This window comes from Geospiza fortis, unplaced genomic scaffold (genome assembly GCF_000277835.1).
Source record: "Geospiza fortis unplaced genomic scaffold, GeoFor_1.0 scaffold265, whole genome shotgun sequence".
Taxonomy (NCBI): Eukaryota; Metazoa; Chordata; class Aves; order Passeriformes; family Thraupidae; genus Geospiza; species Geospiza fortis.
The window spans coordinates 890,976-914,767 of record NW_005054393.1 but is presented as its reverse complement, the minus strand read 5'-3'; the positions used below and the strand labels follow the sequence as shown (position 1 = coordinate 914,767).

The window sequence follows — 23,792 nt, the reverse complement described above, 5'->3', positions numbered from 1 at the left end:
TTTTACAAATCATTCATTTCCAGATGACAAAAAACAACTTTGCAGACAAGGCAAGAACACCTGAAAAGGAATAAAAAGACACCTTCTCTACAAATTTGTCATCTTCTCATTTTTAATTGCCCTCATTACTGAAATTCAGAGAAACAGTAAGAACATATAAAGGAGAATAAAGCATTTTAAATCCCTTCCTACTAGCCCATCCATGATCAGAGACAAAATCACCTTATTTGGAATTTATTTTTTTCTTTATTCTGAGATATATTCACTAAGACATGAGTTCCAGAATCTACACTATTTCTGCTCACCCCCATGTCCACACAAACAGAGCCCCAAGCAAATAAATACTTTTCCTGTTTACGTTAAAAAAATTATGCAGGATTTCCTGAGAACATGATTTTCAAATTACAGACAAACCAAACTGAAGAGTATGCGTTTCCTTTACCACAGGAAATGTAGTGGATTTGGTTTTAAACTCAATTTATATATCAATTAAAAAGCTGGAAGTTCTTATCTGTGACTGAGTTGTGGCAACTTTTGAAAGTTGAGGAAAACAACTCTCGAACAAGTATTTAGATGTTGAAAATATCTTTTAGAAATGTTAAATTTAATAACTCTCCAGTGCATGTCTGGGATTTCTTTGTAATCTTCTTGAGCAATGTGTAATATTTTGGCAAAATCCCAGACCCTCACAGTTAGCAGTAGTAGAGCAAAGGAAAGGTTATTAAGTGAATTTGTTGTCTCTCTTTTTTATAAGTTTTAGAAACTTTAAACATAAAAGAAATCTTTCTTTACATTAACTTCACTCTGTTGCTGCATTCCAAAAACTTAGTGCAGATTTGCATGTGCTCCATATGTATCTTTCCAAATCTGCCTTTACCTGCCCTAAGCAATTACTGTGCATGTGCTGACCAGCTGTGAAGAAAGAGGTGGGGGGGGGGAAGGGGAAAGGGAAAACAACTGTGCTGCAGACTTGGAAAGCCAAGAGCTGAATTTCCTGGCTTACCCTGTGGCCCACTTAATGTCTCCAGTCAGGTGACCAAAAGAGGCCAGTAAATTACACAGGAGCAGGTAGTGGATGTCAAACAATAGATTATAACCACACAAAATTCCAATTTCCTTTTCTAGTCACTGTAGCCTCAATGTGCTTGAGTTAAACCCTAGCTTGGCAAATTTTTATGGTTGCTTCTCCACTTACTTGATTTCTAAGAGAGCTGAGCATGATGTTGCAGTCCATATACTCCTTCTTATTCTAAGAACTTGGTGAACTTAGTATTCTTAATTTTATTGACAGATTAATCTGAAAGGGCAATACTGGCCTCAGAATGTTTCCCTCACTACTAACAGGTGATTTAATGTGATAGAGCTCAATGCAATATGATATCAATTGATAAATCCTAGTTATATGTAGCTGCATGAACCACAACCAAGAATTTGAGTTTTTATAAAGTAAATTTTCTACATAGTGAGAAGAGGTTTTTACAATCATTTCACTAGTTTTTAATACTTAACCTGGACTTGCAGCAAGACATGTTCTGTAAGTGAATATCAAATCTTGGGCTCGTGGATGTTACAAAATTAAAGAAAAAAATGTCTAGCTTATCTGACTTTATTCATAGTATTTAGTACTCATGTTAGAATAAAACAGAGAACTAGAATGATAAAAAGTAAATTCTGAACTTTCAGAACTCTATCACTTTCAGCATCCCTTTTTCTGTAATACGTTTTCACAATTTTATTTTCTATCGCTGGCCGCTATTCATGAAGTATGGACTCAGAAATGCATTGAAAATAATGGTTATGATACAAATTACTGTTAAGCAGGAAAGCTTAGTCCAAATGGCAGGGAGATATTCTTGTCTCTCATCCTTTTTCTGGTTACTTACTTGAAGGGCATAGCTCTTACTTGGTATTGTAGTCCTATCATAGGCATTGGCAGTGTTTTAATTTCTTATTTGATGCTTCCCAGCTATAGCTTATGAGCTATAGCTTAGCTCATCAGCTCAAAAAAGCAGCTGTCTGCAATATGGGTTCAGCTATTCCCCTATTCTGCTATACTTCAAATATTTTTTAAATTGTATGCTAATCCCTCAACAGTAAAAAAGCAGCACTATATTAATTCACATGTGGCAAACACAGCGTCTTCCCTGCCTGAGCTGAAATTGTCATCACGCCATCACTCAACCACCAAGTACTGCCAGTTCCACTGCAGCCACTTCCACGAGGGTTCCAGAGACATTCAGTCTGCAGCTTTCCTAATGCTCATTACAACCCTTTTACTTACATGTTTTAAGACATTCTTGGAGTGCGACATCAGAACAACTACAATGGATTTGAACAGCATTTTAAATTTAGTGGATACTAGGTTTGTCTCTTAGCAGCCTTTCAAACGTGAAAGGTCTGCTTATTCCCTAGAAGACATGGGTGCAGAGCTTGGAAGCAATGTTATCAGAAATGGTTTTGGGGTAACGATGTCAAGGGGAGCATGTCTTGATGGAATTACAGCAGATGGTACAGTGAATGATTACATTATGCCAAGGCACATACTGAGATTCACTCAGATCTCCCAAAATCATAAAGCTGGCTTAAAAGCCATGAGATGCTCCAAAACAAAAACTATCAGCATTTTTCGCTTTCAGTATTTTTGGAGCTTCAGGGAGAAGCTGCCTTTCCTTCCAAGTCCTGATGAGTTGATACATTACTGATGAGTCTGGTGAGTCTGATAAACATTACCCAAAAAATACCATTTACATCTGGACAGTAAAGTCTTGCTAAATCAAGAACAGGGTCTTGATTCCCTCAAGGAACTGAAATCAAAGATGCAAAAACCAAATAACTGATAAGCTTTTATTAAAATGGAGGATAGACAAAGTCTAGCATGCTGCCAAGTCAGCTTCAGTAATTATGCAAAGGAGTCAGCTGTCTTCCTTCTTTTTCCACCAAAGCAATTTTTGCAACTCATAATATAGGGAGAATTGGCACATTCATCAAGATGATATTGTTTTAACTTCTGTTTCCAGGTAAAATTCTTAAACCATAACACAGAAATTAATCAACAGGTTTTACATGTCCTTGAAGCCACACTAAACTTGCACTTTAAAGGATTCAATTGGATTTGGGTGACTAAGTCTGCATGTCTATGATGCTGGGCACAGTAATCCATTTCGGTGACTAAGTTGGGGGGTCTAAGATGCTCAGCACAGTAATCAATGTAATCTGAAACTAACTGATGACCCTCTTGATTCCCATGAACATTGACAATCTCCAGGAGCAGCCCATCTGCCTACTATTTACATTCTGCAATGTGTTACTATTTTAGTTGCTTGATATTTGCATTAAAAGGACACCTATGACTCTATTCTGCACTACACAAACATATACTCAGGGAATTCATTAGAAAGGGTACAGTAGCACACCAACATGGCTATACACAATGAAATTTCATCTAGATTATGAAAATGCTGTGTTGAGAGCATACTTCTGAAAACACAGTGTTTTCAAGCACTCTGCTTAAGCACTTGCTAAGATATTTTTTTCTATAATCCTTGCAGTTGAGTCTGAGGAAGCTACACACTGTCATACCGGGGACAGAAGAGAGATACTAGAGATTAGAAATGTGCAGAGTGATTGAATTAAAAAAAAATAATACAATCAAGCAAATTATATGTCAGCACTTCCCTCTCAGAAGGACACACATACATTCGCCACCAAACAACCAGAGAAAGGGAAACAGCCAAAATTGTCTTCCAAAGTTCATATACATTGACTAAGGTGTCTGTCTCTGCACACCAGCCTAAAGGGAAGGGCAGTACAATTTAAGTAAGACCACACGAGAAAACAAATTATCAACTGGCTGGATATCAACCCGAAGGGGTTATGAACTCTTTGTCAATGTGAAAAAATACTATCAACTATTCATGGATCATTTCAATATTCCCATTAAAAACACAGATATGGAGAGAGGAAAGGACATACATCAACCCTGAAGATCTACAAAACTAGAAGGAACTGCAAGCACTAGTCTGACTAGATAGAACTGAAAGTGTTTGTAGCTAACTGGGAGATGAAATCTGAAAGCAGAAGGCAAAATTCAAGAATGAAAATCAGCTGGGAGGTTCTACAATTAGGCATGAGTAATTCATTGACATGAATAATTCGTATGCAAGAGAAAAGGATCCAGAATCTACGTGTTTCACAAACTGAGTATGAATTAACAAAGGCTCCTTTGCAACAGCAAGGTAATATTAAAGTGGAATTTTAGATCATCAGCAGAACCCACTAAATATTCTTTCTCTTGGACTTCAAGATGATGCAACTGGAACTGGAGCAACGTACTGCATTTGGTTCTGGATGCCACAAAACTGTTGTGTTCCAAAAGGAAAGGTCAGAGATTAACAGTAAATTCCAGAACATGTGATCCAAGGGGAAAGACTGAGCAAGCTGGGAATATTTAGCCTGGAGAAGTCTGAGACATACCAGCCTATAAGATCTAGAGGACTATTGAAAAAGAGGAAAGAATGTGTCCTCTCTGTTAGAAATCTTTTCTTAATATCTGATCTAAATATTCCTAGCATATTGCCTTTTATGCCACTGAGATAATAAATAGTGAAGCACTAGAATTAACTGCCTGAGGGGTTGTGAAGTCCCAGAATAAGTCAGGCAAATATCTTTGTAAAGCAATATTTTTAAAGATTATCTTACACAGAGAAAAGATAGCCCCATCCAAGACTGTTTATGATTATTCCCTGCTTGCAGCATTTAAACTAGCTCCTGTACATTGCATTGTTCAATGTCACGCAGTCACAGCCTGCAAGACACAAATCATCTCTTTTCAACATCTTATGAACAGCCTACTATTTAAATAGAGACCAAAGAGGAGAAAAGTAGAAGGAACAGGTCAGCTCTTTAAAAGATGAAGCAGGGGCATGCAAAAGTGCTCTACTCAAATCCCAAAGACAGCAATCAAATCTCAAAACATAGACAGAAATGTGATAAAAAACAAAGCAGCACAAATTCTGGAAATAACTACCACTCTGTTACTTGCTGTAATCTGGAACAGGTGATTTCAAGAAACTGCTCTACCTTGTATTAAAAATGGATTGGGAGCACTCCCCCAAAAATCAGTGTTACATTAAATGAAGTCACAACACCCAAAACAGAAATAACACAGCTATTTTGCAAGCAAACAGAACTAAATTTCTTAGTTTCAGTCCAATGTCTTGACTACAAATCATTTATTTTATCTTTTTTAATCTAACAAAGGCTTATACGACCCAAGCTCGAGGAAGCTTGCACAAGTTGTACAGGAAACCACTATAAAAACCACTGACATTCTCAGTTGCTTTCAGCACCTGGTACTTGAAAAAAGAAACTATTTAACTGTTTTCTCATCATCATTATTACTCAAAACTGTTAAATGGCAGGAAATAAACTACTTAAGAATCTCCAAGGGGCTTGAAAAGGTAACAGTGAAAAGACAGCATAATTATGCAGGAGTGCTAAGAGGTTTCACTAATAACATTCTCTTAAATGAGCTACCTGATCAGACTCTTAAGACAAATATACATATTATTGCTGTCCATGGCCTTCCTCATTATTCATGGATTAAATAGATCAGTAAATGCTGTAGGTATTAAACTAATCTCAGATTATTTCCTAATTTCAGCAGTCATGTGATGGCCATTTATGCTTCCTATTTATCTCCCAATTTTGACAAAATGGTGAATGTCAACTGAGCATGTAAAAATGGGTAACATCAGGAACAAAAATGTGAAATCATAAAATTACTTCAAGACATTCACATCCTCAAATAAAATACTTTATGCTTGTACACAAAAGAGGAAAAAATTATTCTTGGTTTTGTGAAAGCACTAAAATAAGACTCGGGGTCCATTGTTCTAAGCTTCAAGCCAAATTAAAATGCAAGTCTCTGCCCCAATGAGCTAAGTTAACAACTTGTGTATACTACAAAAGCCTTTGTTGCATTGTCACAACTATTATTCATGGTCAAAACTCTCTAGACATTACCATAACCACATATGCCAAAAATAAATTTGACAAGATTAAAACATGTCTCTGATGAGAAGAGACATGATCATACATCGGTATTTGTAGTATTCTATATTCCTTGTCTTTATGTTAGGATTTCAGTGTTACATAGATTCAGCTAATGTTTCTCTACTTGAAGGAAGTCACATCAACTTCCTATTTGTTTATTATTATGGCCATTCCACATGAAGAACAACTAATATTAACTGACAGCAAATTAAAGGATAACCTTTTGTCTGCTTTTTATTTTTTTCTAGAAAAGAACAGCCTTTCCACCAAAATAATTTAACTTCCACTCTTTACCATGGTAGCTTTCTAAAACAAAAAAATATAGAAAATATAAAATACAAAATATGAAACACAAGTTGGGTCTTCCATATTGTTACAACTTTTTGAAATTTCTAGCTTCATCTACCTAGAAACATGCAGGAAGAGACAGATGACTAATGATGTAAAACTAACATGCCAAAAATTAAAAAGTCCACCAAACCACACAGGGACATCCTCATTCAAAGTCTGCGTACCCTCAACTTGCTGTAGCTGACATAAACCAAGATCACGGTCAAGCAATTAATTTGGTTTCTGTTACCTCAGATTTAGAGGTCACTTCAGCAGAGTAACCTCACTTCTGCAGGCTTCACTGGACTTGGAGTCATCAGTGTACCTGATAACTAAAAACTACCGTGCAAAATGATCCACAGTGAAACAAAAAAAAAATATGGAATACAGACAAAGGAAGCCCAAGAACCTTTTAACAGTAAATCAAAAGGAAGCTGCAGCTGATAAGCAATCAGCAAAGTTTAGGCATCAAACTATATGCTGTTCTCCTGCCCTGGCAACAGAAAACCTTAGATGAAGGAGACATTACAACATGTTGCTGTTAAAAACTTAAAGCAAGCTATTATTGGGTGCCCTAAACACATGTGAAAGTTCTTTGTGTTACTCAAAAACATGTAGAATCCACTTAAGACGCTTGGTGGATCTGGACACATCACTTGAAGAGGTGATCAAAGTGGAAATCATATCAGAGATAAAATCAAAAAGATACAAGAGGTTTAAAAAATATAGCTTTGGGGGAAACATGAATGAACTGACTTCACATAATCTAGGAATAAGAACACGGTAGATGTACATATATTTACATATGTAAAGACTTGCTAGACACAACATTGTGATCAACTGTCATAACACACCACTAACTTTATAACCAAAAACCTATCACTAATTTCAGGTTCTATCTTCCTTATTGTAAATAGAGTTACTTCTTTTACTCCTCGCAGTGGGCATGAAAATCTACATAAACAAGACTGTAGCATGTACTGCAAAACTTCTGGTGAATAGAAATTGGAAAAAAAAATCTGTCAAAACTATCCTAGATATAAGTGAACGAAGGTGAAGGTGTAGACTGGATAAAACTAGTTGAGGTTCCCTTGGGGATACAGATGTAAGATTAATTTCTCTAGCTTAATTTGTATTAGAAGAGTAAATTCCAGGCAGTGAGTACTGCATGTTTTAGGTGATGGTCAGGAAGTATGATTTTGTCAAAACAGAGAACTACTTTTAAAAAATTTTTCTCTCACCTTCACCCTAATCCCTCTCAATACAACAAAATTACTATTTATTAAAAAGTAAAGAAATCAAAAGAATTTTGGTAATAATAGTGGTTTAATAATAGAAGAAGCCTTAAATTACAATTCTAAGGGGGTTTTTTCCATCAAATTTTATTAGTGAAAGCATTAAATAATTAATAATTAAAAATACCTGTGCTAGCATCATGCAACATTATATGTATGATTGAATGTAACAAAGGGCATGAGAAACAACATTTAAAAACACTGCATAGTTAAAGCTTATGTACATAACCAGATTTAACATTTAAATCTTCAATACTTTGGAAAGACAACAGGACTGATACTTCTTAAGTTCATAAGTCATTTTTGAAAATAGAGCAGAAGCCCTCTCACTACCCTTCCCATTAAATTCTCAGGAGTGGCAGTGTACTGGAGTACCACAGTTGTGATTCCAGTGGAGCTAACCTTATTGTAGCAGTAAGGCAATAATTTTCAAGAAAACAGTATAGCCCATATGAAATTTATTTGCAGGCATCAGTGCTTGGAAATTAACTTAATGACCAGGTTTGATGAAATGTCATCTCACTGTGAAAAGAAGGGGTCATCTTGCAAAGTAGCAATCGGGTTGTGCACCAAAACTTTATGAAGCAGTGCTTAATATCAAATATATCTAGAGATACCAAACAAGCTTCACAAACTCTATTGACAGATTGATCCACTCTGTGAACATCCTCACCGCATAATGCAAAGTCTTCCATCAAAGAAATTAAAAGAGATGTAGTTTATATAGCAACTCCATTCATTAACTACCTCTGGAGAGTCCTGTTTCAGAGTTTCATGGGGATAAAGCACAGACTTCGAACATATGCATTAAACGTGAGCAGAAATGCAATTCTCATGCTAGGAGAAAGAAGAATGTTGTGATGAGATGTGGGGAACGAGCCTTTCTTTAGGGAAGTAAATGCTATGTGAAAGTAAGTGGTTTACATTCTTGAGGACAATATTCAAAAGAGTGAAACAGTTTTGAACAGCTTTATGTTTCTGGTGGCAGATGGCTCCCTTTTGGCTGAACAGTGTTTCTTAATCAGGTCTATGAGTACAATGAACCTTCACATCGCTGAAAGAGAAGCATCACTCTATTAAAAGCAAGTTCATAAGCAAGTGTTAATCCCCATACAAAGTAGCATTTATCATTTTTCATGCAAGTGCTCATTCCAAGAGGATTATCACTTCCCCATCTTGCCCTCTGGCTGACTACACAGGGCAGAGAAATTCTTTATTCCATATGGAAGGGGAAAGGGAGGTTGGAGGAAGCTGTGATCTGCAGCTTCCAGTTTCGCTGTAGCTGCTCCAAGCTGAAAGTGGGGAAGAGCACAGGCCAATGTTACAGCAGTTGCTCTTCAATGAGAGTATGGATATGGCTCCCCAGAAGCTGTCTAGCAGTTACTAGCACACGCCGTACTACAAAGATGGGTGGAGGGAGACAGGGGGTGAAAGAACTCTTTGCTGGTATCAGTCAAGTACAGATCCTATCAGCCCACCCAACTGAATACTCAGTGGACTTCTGACCTGTCCACATACAGGGTATTTTATTTAAGGTAGATTGAAGTGATTCTAATTTAAGTCCCTCAGTTATTTAAGCATCGTTATGTGGCAAAGATATGTAAGTATGTAAATCCCCTTGTGTAAGTTTCTGAAATTTGAGTTCCCTTTCCTAACAAGATATGCACTTTTCTAAAGAACTGCTGTTTTAGTTATATAGAGCTTAGAAAAGATCATATTTGGGGTGGAATTTTATTAATCTCATGATATTTTGGTTTTCCTTTGGGGCATAATGCCCTGACATCTATACTCATGTCTCTCCTTCCAGAGAGTTACCAACTACATGCAGTTCACTTGGCTACTCTTATATAACACACCTACTCATGCAACAATGAATGCTATTCTAAGCAAAAATAGGCAAAGATGGGAGTTCTAGACTAAATTATGTGTCAAACCCATCACAGAGAGAATCCTAATATTATTTTGTAACATGCCACACATATATAAAGTCAAAAGCACTGCATGTAGAAAAACACCTAATAATGTTGGTAATTTGTATCCACCATCCTTCATGGCTCTTCAGAAATAAATGCTACCACAAAAACTAGATTACATGAATGACATCTAGTGGACATACCTTTCCATAACAATCAACTTTTCCCAACCAAAACTGACACAAGCTTCACATGGTAAAAATAAGGAGCACAAGCACCTATTTATGTACATGCATATATATATATTTACATATATATATATATATTTTTATTATTTTTTTATGCAGGACAATTATGTCAGAAGTCATTGAGCAATGCTGATACACAGATAACTGAGTCCTCTTTCAGACTATTTAAATATGTTTCAGCTCATGAGTGGCTGCACTGTATAATAATATAATGACTATAAAACATATGTTAAGAAAACGAAAAGCAAAGTTCATTCTTCTGCCTTGGATCCAATAAACAGATTAGAAGAAAGCAGTGATCCAGCTGCAGTCAATATCTCCTCTACAATCCCACAAATCCTGCTTTCATCACTTTCCAACCAGCTACAATGTGAAGAGCCCTCTACTGATCAGGGCTCTGTTAAACTGCTCTTCCAAAGAACTAAATTTGACATAAATATACAATTCTGTAATATTCAGTAGCCTTGTAACATGTTTGCTGTAAATACCAACTAGATCCCTCACCCCAGCAATGGGCAAATGTGGAAGAAACAATTAACAGTATACATAGAAGACAAATGTCCACCAAATGACATTGAAAATGAGTATACTTGTATTCCTATCCTAGTTTAATTAGAGGGGTTTTTTTAATGTATCCATGGACAAGTGACAGGTGAATAATCTTAATGTAGATTCAATTTAAATGAGTGGAAATAAATATGTCAGTACAAACACATATTCAAGTACATATACAAGAATAGCCTGTGACATTTCCCAGAAGGAGATAAAAAATGAGATTGCCTCTGTTGTCAACTATCTTTCCTTGACAATAATTGTGATTATCCATGCCTGTTTTGAAAATTTAAAGTATAAGTGACATTAAAAAATACCTTGCAGGCATTCCTTAAAACGAAAAGGTGCAGGGGGATTTCCTTCAGAAAAAGAAAACAGTGTCATGTTTTCAATTAAAAATGCATTTTATTTAAATCTGAAAATTCCCTTTGTACAGGTAGAAGCTGTCTGTGTGCATACCAGGTCAGCTTCTTTAAAGTGCTATTTCTGACAAGAGAGGATATACATGAATGAATTTATAACTACATCTCATATCATACACTGAGAACATATCTAAAACTGCCCAAGGCAAATCTACTGGACTGGTTTCCAGACAGCTGCTCTGCCAGAGGTGAGGCTTGACAACACACTGAAGGAAAATCCCCACAAAATTATCAGTATAATGTTGTCATGTTTGAATAACTAGAATTAATTACTCATCATTTATGAGCTTTCTACAGAGATTGCCACAGATATTACCATACTTTTTCAATTACTAAAATGGCAAGGAAAAAATCCATACTCCAGCACTTCTTACCAAGCAGAGTGCCAACTCTAGTCCTCTATATTCACAATAAGACCAAATCATCTGTGAAAAGGGCACAGTGGTTAATGTCATCATACTATAGTAGGAAACATCTGAAAAAAAATCTAGTAAAGAAAGCTACAAATAGAAAATAGTTCAAAAAGAAAGAAAGAAAGAGGGAAAGTCCTGCAAATTATATTCCTGTTTTCTTGTTTTACAGAATCCATTATGACACGAGCTTTTCTGGTTTCACTCTTTCTTGTGTCTTCTAAGATAAAGACATAAGGAAGGAGAGATTTAAAAAACAACCTATAGGTAAGTAGATGAAGGCCACTAAAGTATTGGATATTCCTCACATGAGTAAAGATATTGATTGTGAGGATGGCCAACTGTTCTTTAGAAATATTATCCATGTAGTGTGATAGAACACGCTTTGCTGCTGGAGAACACAGCTTCTAGTCAGCTGATCTGTGAATACATTTGCTTTTCATGTTTAGTGGTATATATGCTTCACTGCTTGGAAGAAAAATATAGGAAAATGGAGCCCCAAGGCAGTCTAAGTAGTCCAGATCAGTATTATGTAGATAACACTCACAGAGTAAGAAGGGTCATCTTGCATTGCCTGAATTTAAAACTTCCCCCTCCACAAAAAAAGATCTGTATTTTACTATATTTCCTGGGCATAAGTTCCGTCTTCTCCTAGACTGAGCTAATTTAGAGCAGAAAGATTTTCTTCCATTTTGAATTTATTTAAGGAGAGTCTCATGTACAAAACAAAACTTTGCAAATAATCAAAGCTCTATTCTTTGTTGCTTTTGATTCCAAGAGTCATTAACTGCAGAAGTATCCCATAAAACCACATAAAGGCAGACAAGAAAATGAGTACATATCACCATTCTTGGATGGAATAAGCAGTTTGAAATTTCTAAATGATTGACATTATTCTGCTGTCCTCTTCACTGAAAGAAAAAATAAAGGAGACTGAAGTTCTGAGAGATTCTCTAGAGCTGAGTTAGAAAAATTGGTGCACATTGTGCCTTTGTGTGAAAAGCATCTCTGCCAGATGAATCAGGTCAATAATCAAATTTCTCTGTTCCTGTGATGAGACACAAGTGACATGTGTGGGATTTTCCTTGTAAGACTCCTAGACAGTATGAAACTCTATGACCAAAAAGTATGAGATGCAGATCATAAAAATAATGCAGAGATATTTTATCTAAGAATGTGCTCATCTTCCTAATACCTCATACCTTTCACTTCCTTGTGAGCTTATACTTTGATCTTCATAACATTTAACTGACTTTGACACTGAAATAATTTCCTCATATGAAGAAAATTTTATGCTTAGCACAAGCAGAAGTTGATACTTAAAGAATCTAAGTGAGGTTGTAACAACAAACCATTAGTGTTAGGTCTGATGAGTTATTAAAATGCATAGGTCAGTCAACAGAAAAGGTAATTGGTTAAAATAATTTCTTTACTGTCTCATGTTTTTAACTTCAATTTAGAATGGCTGTGCCCTTTGCGTGTTCTGAAAATAAAATGAACTATACTTGAGAAAACCCTGCGAGTCTTAAAATCCAGAACAAAAATAAAATCATATTCATTAGATATATGCAAGAACTTGTTTTCTCAGTTTTCTAAATAGATTTCCATCATTATGACCTGAAAGGAAATAGCTCTATATCTTTTGCTGAAAGTTTGCCTCTGCTCACTTGCCCAGGGGATCTGATGGCAGGGTGACAAGCTGCCACATGAAACATCTTGTACACATTCCACTTAGACTTTCTCAGGAGAATGAATTCCAAGTGGATCAATTGAAAGATGAAAATGTGAATGTCCATGTCTCAGAGAGCTACATTACTGAAACCACTAGAATGAGGGAAGACCTTATCACCCCAAGTGAAAGACTAAGAATTTTACTTTTCAGCACAATTATGTAAACTGGATGTTTTGAAGCCTTGATTTCCTCTGGATAATCATGGAGCAGCTGTTGCTAAACAAGGTTTCTCATTAGAGAAACTGTTTTTTTAAAAAATTGTACTAATTATATTTAATATACAGCCCAGAACACAAGGTTTGTGTTTTAACACTTGAAACCAAGCAAATTGGGTTCTGATTACATTAACTATGACTGGAGTGACCTATTCAAGCTACACTGCTCTGATTAAACAGCAGATATCCTCAAAGTAGGTAATTTCTCATTAAGGTTTCAGGATTCAAAAAACTATTCCTGATTTTGTCTGATAAGAACCTAGAGTACTTCATCTTTGTGGCACATTGCAAATTCCACCTCCATTGAAAATCTGTGGCAAACCTTTACAGTTAGATTTACAGGAACCCTGGGAGACATTACATACGCAAAAGACATTCACATCTTTTTCTTTGGCTCCTGGTAATGAACGCAGAGAACTGAAAACTCAGACATTTCAGATGATCATGTCACAAAGTCAGCACATTGTAAACAAATGAGAAAAACCTTAAGAATAGGAAAGACATTGCACAACAAACTTAACATCTCAGACCAGACCAGAAAGAGATTTCCGAAGATGCTAATAGTTTCAGGAAGGAGAAAACCCATCTTCCCATTGATGCTTAATTTTTATATTTTTAAATGCAAAGAAAAGTAATAAAGGTCAATCGAGAGAACACATTCAGGGACAAATTATGCTGGTAGTATTTCAATCAAGAAGCAATAGCGAAATTCAGAGAAATGACAGAGATACAGTCAACGGTAAATTTGACCTTGTAAATAGAAAAAAAATATAGTCATTTGCAAAGATATCTTGAACAAATTTATTCGGGTGAAAATAAAAGATATCACAGCATTCAATATAGAACACTTATTGTAACAATTGTAAGCAAAAAAATTAGTTTTTATGTACATTTTTAGGATGCTTCTAACAGGGTTTTTTATTATTTTGGTCAGTGCTCTACTGTAACTCTGATCAGACATCTCTCACACTGAAAAATTATGTAAGTTATTTTGATTTTGCCTTTTTAATATCTCTAAGAGGATCTCATCTTTGCCCAGTCCTCCATGATTTAACGTAACCTGACACTTTTTACAGGACTGCATGTTCTGTGTCACTTCATAACCTATTACCTGTATAAACACTTAAAATACAGAAAAAGAAAACAAAATAAAGGACATGTGAAAAAACAACTAACAGTTTGCCACTATCTAATTGTTCTGAAATATATAGAAATTCAATTTTCTGAAATGTGCTTTTCATTATTTGAACAAATTGTAGTTCACTTGCATAAAATATCTTGGGAAAAAAATGGTAAAGATTAGTGTAAGTCATTAGCTTAGTAAGCATATTCAGTAAGTAGAATAAGGAATTAAAGTCAGGTATCAGAGATCTGTTCTATATTAGAAATTGCAATATTACAAATGAGCTGTATGAGAAACTGTAAAGCCAGTACAATAGCAACAGTGAGGGTTAAGTCAAGTTTATGAAGAACTTTGCAATCTAAGTATAGCTTGGGTTAGTAAAGGGAAAAAAAAACCCTCTAAAACCCAAAATATTCTTATGGTTACAATCAGAATTGCAATGACAGTAGCTGATACAATGTTAGGCCATAAGCACATACACACACAAATCCATCCATAAAAAGTCCACCCTAATTATTGGTTTATGAACAAGAAAATTAGATTAAATTTGTTTATAATATGGAGGTAATATTTCTACTACCTACTACAGAAACAGCACACAGAAACACAGGAACCATAATTTTATTCAGATATTTTAAAAAAAAATATTTACTTTCACAATGACTAATCAAGATTAAATCAAAAAACAGCTAAAACAATCTCCTAAACCTAAAGAGCTGTCTATGAAAAAAGAAACAAAGGATACTCAATGTATGCTTTTCATTTTGACTGTGGAAAAACAAAGGCCAAAAGGATATAAAAGAACACAAGTTTCAGTTATTCAGCCAAATGTCACATGATGAAGATAAAATGCTTTGTTTAGTCAGGTTTTTGGGTTTGCTTATACAAACTTCAGATACTTCAGATCTGTTTTATACTTTCAACATACTAAAGCTCAAAAGGCTTGCACCAAAAGGTCGCATCACAGAAACACAGCAGAGTGTAAATACCTGGTTACACTGGGTCATGAGAGCTGGTTCTGGAAAACTCACCCATGCTGCTACACCAATAGCACTGGAGACAAGGATACTACAGGACTAAACTAATTCTTGCAGAAAGAGCCACAATACCTCCCCATTGTTCTGAGACACTTTGCCATTTGTTGTAGCTAATGCGTAACAAGATAGTTGATTGTGCAGTAGTACAAGTAATGGAAAAAGTCTCCTAGATGCAGTAGACTTAGTCCTTACAAAACCTGTTCATTTTGGTTTTAGACCTGAGGAGGTCTGGCTTTTACTAGCTAGTGAAAGAGTTCTGCATAATAGTGGAAATTTTTTGCTTCAGATTTTATGGCTACAAGGAGCTAATCTTTCAGATAAGATCACCATGATCTTCATCACTGGGAAGACTATACACTAAATTTCCCTCTCCTCCTGTAAAAAGAAAGGAGGGTATAAAGATACTCAGCAGTGTTTAGCTGCAGTTCTCCCAAGTAAATGCTGGAAACTGCCCCTCTCAAGACTTAAAGGACTCTGCACATAAATTAAGAAATACAGGCTTTGCCGGCTAGATACAAACATGACCACTTGCTAAGAAATGCCAAAAAATATGAAATAAAGAATAGATTTTTTTTAGTTAAATATATGCTCAAGTTTCCATAAGACACGACCTCCATCTAAGAACACAAAATGAAGAGCTAGAAAAGAACAAAATTTTTTGTTTACAAGAAGAGTTTACCGTACTGGTCAAAAGTAAGATAAAACTTGCAGTGAGATTTTTTTTCCTGTGTTTGTTTATATGATGAAGGTCATGTTATTTTAAGGAATGTCAACCCTTCATTAGATGTAGCAGAGTATGAATTCTGCTGAGGAGATCTGAGTTCTGTTTAATTCCTTTTATCAACCTGTTGTCTCACTGAGGAAGCGATTTGTAGCAAAATCAATAGAAAATTACAAATATGTAGCACGGCCAGATTATCTTTGTCATTTAGACTGCTCTTGTAGGCTCACAAGATAAAACCACCAACATTCAGAGGGAAAATATTGAAAGATCTCAGTTTATAACTGGTATGGAATGGAAGTCAGGTAACCCTTAAAAAAAAGGTTTCTCTGTTAGGTGAAAATAAATCAAGTCATCATGCTAGGTTTAAAGTCATCCAGTTTCAGCAAACACCTTTGATCTATTTCAGTGTTCTGTTACTGATCTACCGCTGATGAAGAAATATGTGAAATGCAGAAATGACAATGAACAACAGAACCTTGTCATACCTCTACACAGACACATTACAGACTACAGGTCATGGGAAAAGTCAATTCTCAATCTCATAATACACAAAATAATGAATTCCAAGGGAAAAAACCCTAATGCTTTCTGCTTACCTGATATGGAACAATACTCCCATGAGCAGTACCCCAGCGTTTTGCTTCAATTTTGCAATTAAGGTAATTCGCTGCTACATGAGTGAGACATGCAACCTGGAAATGGAAAAAAAAGTATAATATTCAGGAAAGCTGGAACTTCATTGACAATTTCTCTGAGATTTCTTTCTATGTGCTTTAGATACATAAGCTAACATATTTATGTCACAAAAGTATCCTTTAGACATTATATATTTTGTATACTTTTTTACTATGATAAAAACTCAGGCTACACGCTATATGACAGAAGTGCTTGTTTAAGAACAACTCCATAAACTCAAAAATTAATATGTTCCCTATAACACCAGTAATGCTGGACATATGTAGCATTAAACTATCCTAAGAGATAAGAGAGTGTTACCCTAAATATTTTGCAGAATAGTCAGCTGCAGTAGTGTCTTGTCTGAAGTCTAGTGAGAAGCATGATGGATTTGTGGGATAGAACTCACCATTTCCTGAACCTCAATCCCAAGCTTAAATCACAAAGGCTTTTTCCTCAGTTACAAGATTATCTTTTTGTTTTCTCCTATGCTCCTCATTTTACATGTCCAAGCTATGGAAAATATTTCTGAATTCTTCAGCTCCCCACATGTTCTGTAATATTAATTAAGTCATGGGCCTTAATAAATCATCTGTCATTAGAAGATAAGGAGAGATTTAGCAAGTTATTAGTCAGACATAGCTGGAAAAGTATTAACTTTGAAGAAAATACAGCATACTAACTTAGGAACCAGAATGTGAGAGTATAAATATATATATATTGTAAGTATGATTATATCTTAGGAAAAACAAATGAAAATTTGCGATGCAGTAATGCATGAAAATCAGTGGTTCTGTTATAATCCATGGCAGATTCCTTATTCTTTATTCTTGGAGGGAATACAGTGTTTGATGATATCTGAAGCCAAGTAACACAATAGAGCATTACAGCTACCATGGAAGATTATCACTCATTCATCAGACACAATGCATTTTTTTATTTTGTTAACTAGCTGCACCAGTAAGTGCAAGTGCTTGCCTCAACAGTAGACCATGTGAACAATTTTTTCCAAAAATATTATTTTCTCCATATTTCTCCCATTAGATGAAAGAAATTTTGCTTTGATGATCAAACTGTTTATACTATTTTGTACCTACTAATCAGTCTAGTCTACAACAAAACACACAATTAATTCAGAGTCTACCATTCATATTCCAATATGTGAATTATATCAGAATTCTCAGGAATCAAAAGCTATTTCATTTTCTTGTTCTTTCTCTATATATTCTGAAAAGAAAATAAGAATGTGTCACTGTCACATTTAAAGAAAATATTTAACTGTAAATCATGCATGGAGCAATTTAGTACAGCAGGAAAAAAACTAAGAAAATACATAGCAAATAAGTGTTTAACTACTGACAAAAAATTATATTTGTATATACTAACTAGAAATAAATTCTTTATTCCTGAGTACTTTTGGAAAACATTTTGTAGCTGGATTTCAGGTCCATCTGTTTATAGCCCAGTGTCACTTCATTTGGCTAAAATGTTGAACCATGTCTGTTCTTTGGTCCCCAGGAAAATCTCAGTAGTTAAGGAAATGGTACTGGAAATATCTAGGAAGAATTTTTTTCCTAGTCTACAACTTTTCTCAGCAATATAGAAAGAAACACCATGATTATAGAGAGAGTTAATGAGTTACAAGAGTGTGTTGTTTATTAGTAACACATAGTCTTGACCCATCATTCCTGCCATTTTTCACTTTGGGGTCATACTCCATAGTGATACTTTCTCTACCACAGCAAATGGCTCTGCAGTGAGGATGAAATATTATTCATTACATATTCTTCTGTATTTGCATGCAACACTACACAGCTGACACATTACACACAAATTTCACTGAGTGAAGTGAGATGCATCCATTACAACCAGCTTTTACTTCTAAAGACCAGGAATATGCATTTAACTTTCCACATTTTGCATAAGGCAATGCTATATCAAGCTTAACTCTGGGAAGGACATAGTGAATTAAAACCTAGTGAAACAAAATCCCAAAATATTGATATTGAATGCAATTTCATGCTAGTCATTTGTTTCTACATTCTATGCTATAGAATTAGGGATTGGAGTCTCATAAACAGAATCCTTCACAAAAAGACTTTTACCCCTAAAAATATACCTTCCTAACACAGTGTTGCAAATTGCTTCAGCTTCCTGGATGAGATGAATGTAATATTTTCCGTAATGGAAAAAACCACACATCTAGATTTTTCCAAAGCATTTTTTCACAGTACAGGAAAGGGAAAAAAGGGATTAAAACATAATGCTCACCAGATACTGACATTTGGCCACTAAAGCATCTGCTTCATGCTTGTTTCAATAGCAAAAGACCGAAAATGCCAGGGAAGTCAGGGCTTAGTAAAGATGGCAATGTTGGAACTAATAGTTGCTTGGACTATATCAAGGTCTCAATTCAACTTGGTACTTAGTGTGAAGAATAATTCCATTTCAATCAATGTACTGACCACTTGCTTGAATGCAGATGCCTATGTAGCCTATAAAACTGGTTTGCTTATTTTTGTTTTTTCAATAAATCATGAAAGAAAATTCTTTTGGCTTCCTCTGACTTCCTTCTCTGATCTGAGTACCTTATTTACAGCCAAATTAGCCAGACAAAATTAATTATTAGCAGTAGCCGTAGTATCATCACCAAACAAATAAGCTAATATAGACCAAAATAAACTAAATACATCAATGTTTTGTGTTTTATATGAAAACACACTGTTGAGTGAACTCTGTGGCCTTTTGCCACATTCATAATAACTTTCTGACAAGTTCAGCAAACTTGAAGACGATTCTATTTCTACTGTCCCATGAAACTTTCCCCTACCATGCCTTTTCTCTTTCCTCTCTTCCTGGCTCAGTTCATTATCTTTGGTCTTTCCAAAGATTTAGTCCCACTAAAAAGGCACGGTCCAAAAAAACCTTTCAGCATATACAATTTATGTAATTAATAAAGAACACGAAGAATTGATCTACCTATATCTTACAGCTGTTAAGCAAACTGCTGAACTACTAGCATACAAAAGATATCCCAGATGAACATTTTTATAGATGTTATATCCTTTAGAAAAAAATGTTTGTAGGAATGTAAGTCTATTTCTCCAAACTCCCCAGTAATTCAAGACTCAGGACCTCACTGATAGAGACACTTCTTGCAGTAGAAACATCTATAATACAATAAATCTCTAAAACTGGAGTTTGGGTACATCTGTATGACATAGTCAGATAAGTATTTTTAAAATCTATACTTAAAACTGCTTTCCTGAAACCTTATAGACCCACTTCTTTTCTCCTTTAATTAAGGAATAATCCTCAAAAGTAACCTTTGAACTTACAACATTAAAGCAGATGTAATGCAATGATACAGACATCTCTGTATTCATTTGCTTGTAGAGACAGATCTATGCTCTGTAAATATGCATTATCAAATATCTACAGATAAGCGTTTCTTTATTTCACATCAGTAAAGGGAACACATATTTCAACATTCCTTTCTAATGTTACTGTTGATGGCCAAATCCCGTATTTGTGTAACAGACTTAAATCAGAACAAAAAGAGAGCTGCATTAAGGTCTGAAAAGTTATGCTCAGATTATGATGAAATCAGACAGATGGGAAACAAGATATTAAAAGCCACAAGGTCAGCAGACAAAGAAAAGAGACAGAATTTCAAAAGATTTTTTTTCAAGATAGCACATCAAACATAATCTATTACAATGAGTTCGCTGAGTCAATCAATCATTTACATGCAATTTCAACAAGTGTATATGAATAACAAGAGAAGACAGGTAACTGGAAAGAGAAAATAACATTTTAATTATATTCTTTACTTTCTTCTCCCTCCAATTTTGTGTCTGCTGTCTTGCCACAAACCTTAACAATGCTTTGACTCTAAGCCAAGTTAATTTATTTCTGTCTCATTCTTTGTTTGCTTTTTCTTAAAGCAAGCATGTAGACTTATTGCACTGACATAGGTAACTTATGCTATGCTACAGAAGTAGTAACACAATTATTAATCTACAGCTTTGTAGGAAAAAATCATTCCAGAAAATTCCATGGCCTTCTGTTGCACAGAGGCAAATAATCCTCCATTTATACCTTTTCCATATTTCTGGTGACACATTAAAAAAATCTTTACACAAGAAAAGTGTGAACATAAGACCACAATCCACATTTGGTGCACACTATAAAAGGTCTCTTAAAATCACTGATCCTATGCTAATATTTACCTAATGACTGATTTTACTGGTTAATGTTTTCCCTAATAAGTATTTTGACACTAGTAACATTTAAGTTTGACTAATTTTGCTTTTGCAGTTATTTCCTATTGCCCTTATGAAAGCCGTTTCCATGTACGTGTGCATCAAGTGACTCTCAGCTCTTGCTCCTTGAGTCATTTTTGCATTATCCAAAAACCCCAAAACCCCGCATGAAAACCCAAAACCTCTATCTCTATCAGGGAACCCCCACTCTTCCAGCTAATTATGCAATTCCTAAGCATCGACCCAACTGTTTCAGGACGTGGCATGACACCACAATGCACAGTGGTGTTCTATCAGTTTTTACACAGGAACTTTGTTTCAAACTTCTGCAAGAATTAACTGGGCAGCAGAAACCACAGCCTTGTTTAGAGGCAAGAGAGCTGCCACAATTCAAGGCAGCCCATCATGCAGGGGTCCAGCAGGAAACCACCACATTCCCAGGTGCTACCAACAAACATCACCTTACATTCAGGCTTGTAAGGGCTGCCCATCCAGCCCCAAGTTGAGAGATCTGCAGAAGCTAAAAATCAGTTCAAGAGTGGCATACACCTCTAGGCAGGGCAGACATTCTCACCTGCAATTATGCAGCAAAGCCACTGCCCACAAAGGAGCAAGATTCTACTGCTTCATCTGCCGTGTCCCTGCATCAAAGCAGCAGGTCTGGCCTGCAAAAGTTAACTAAAAAAAGTAAAACTACTATCATATAGGCCAAGGCTTAACACTATTAAAGAGAATTTTTGAAAAATGTCCATGGTCATGTTATGAGCACTGTGCTCCAGTAAAAAGTGTTTTCTACTCAGTGACTCTGATATCTCTTAATGAAAAACTCCAGGAAATTATCATGAATTCCCCATTCACACAAGAAAACTCCTGGCACTGAAGTATCCATAAATGGCATAATCCTGGTCACAACTATAATCTTCATTAATCTTCAAAGTTAAAATCAGATCTTCAATGACAAAAGACTAGAATTTTAAAACAGGTCTCCTATAGTGTACCTTCCAACCAGACACTTAGGCAAGTATACAAATCCACGCCAGCAATCAGGTGCAGCATGGGGGATTTGCTGATTCAAGTTAGCCATCTAACCAATAGCACACAGCAAATCACAGTCACACAAAAGATGTGCTAGAAGGTGTTAATTGAACCAGAAACAATAAAACCCTTCAAACCACACAATAATAAAATAAAAGATAATGTATTTGAATACCTTATCTAGAATACTAATTCTCAAAGGTTAAGTTAGAGAAAAAGAGCAAATAGATTTTAAGGTACACAGTTGTATAAATACTTTTTTTGCCTGAAAATTATGTTTGATAATATCTTTTATCAAAAAACAGTTTAGACTACACAGATAGAGAAACTGAGACATCTTCAAAAACACAATGCATTTGCATTGCAGAGAACTGCTACGTTCAGAGAAATGAAACAACAAAAAAAGAACTGATCTACAAATTATTTTAATGAGCTATTTACAGCTCATAAAAGACCAGAATGGATGCTTCCCATAGCATGGAGATCAGCTCCTAATTAAGATTCAATTAGCATAAACAGTAGCGAAGATTGATGCAAATAACAGATGTAGGACTTGTAATTTCAAAAGTATGTTTCAAGAGTAAGTACATCTTAAATGGACTCCTATCTCTCCAATTAAACAGGCAATCAAACAAGCAAAGAAAAATAAACTTCTACACACTCAGATAAATTTTAGGTGGAGGATCAAATATAAAAAATCGTGACCATGGAAGCTATTAGACCACACTGGCATTAAAGAGAAAAAGGAAACCAAAAAAATATTTCTTTTAAATGAGCTCCAGTTGAAGAAAAACACATTCTGAAAGGAATAATAAATTTCATTTTCTTGATTATGATAAAATACTAGTCTTTTTTTTCCTGAAAGCATAAAGAAAGATAATGCTTCAGCTTCATAATTACAAAGGAACACCACTAAGGAACATGTTAAATAAAAAAAAACAAAACCACAACTATTAAGGAGAGTACTAAGGCTAAAAATACCATGAACTCCAAAGTTAGTCTGTAACTCTGCAGAAAATCCAAAAACTGAAGGCACTGGGTTTCTCATAAAGAAAAAAAAAGGAAAAAACCAAAAAAGCCTATCAGTGGATTTTCCCATAACATGATCCTGGAAACAGATGAATAATTTTTAAAGTAACTTTGAAAACAAATCCCTTTTCTTTTCCCTGACATGGAAAAATCAGCCAAAACAGTTACAACTCTGGCAGTGTTCTAACAAATGAAATCAGATGTTGATAACAGATATATCAGACAACTTTAGCCATAAATTTCTACAATTATTTTCTTAAGACTTTATTCTCTCTGAAGAAAGAATATGTATGCGTTGAGATATTAAATGCATTGTGTTCTGTATTTCACTCAGCTTTACCAAGTCCAGGCAAAACTGAACTGACAACAAGTTTATTCCACTACATGGTATACAGGTTTCTCTAACACTGTAATACATTTTGTGTGTTGATTTTCTAGAGCTAAATGATGGTGAGGATAGGGTTGAGTATTCATGGGTAAGAATCAAGAAGGCTAACAGGGCAGATATCCTGGTGGTAGTCTTATATACAACTCAACCAGGATAAAGGGAAGATGGAATACTCTATGAGCAGCTGGCAGAAGTCTCACAATTGCTATCCCTTGCTCTCAAGAGGGATTTTCAACACACTAGATGTCTTGAAAATACAACACAACAAAGAGGCAATAGTCTAGGAGTCTGGAGTGTGTGAAAGATGACTTCCTGATGCACTTGGTGAGAGCTAGCTAGGGAAAG

The 23,792-nt window shown here is 35.3% G+C and overlaps 1 protein-coding gene across 3 annotated transcripts in view; it reads right to left on the bottom strand.

The window, feature by feature from the left end:
- Positions 1-23,792, bottom strand: part of SUGCT (succinyl-CoA:glutarate-CoA transferase) — a 316,299-nt gene that overhangs the window by 235,685 nt on the left and 56,822 nt on the right. For all 3 annotated transcript variants that reach the window (XM_031060861.1, XM_031060862.1, XM_005425690.3), the window contains exon 8: positions 16,652-16,747. In XM_031060861.1, coding sequence (XP_030916721.1) covers positions 16,652-16,747 — 96 coding nt within the window. The remainder of the gene's footprint in view (positions 1-16,651; positions 16,748-23,792) is intronic.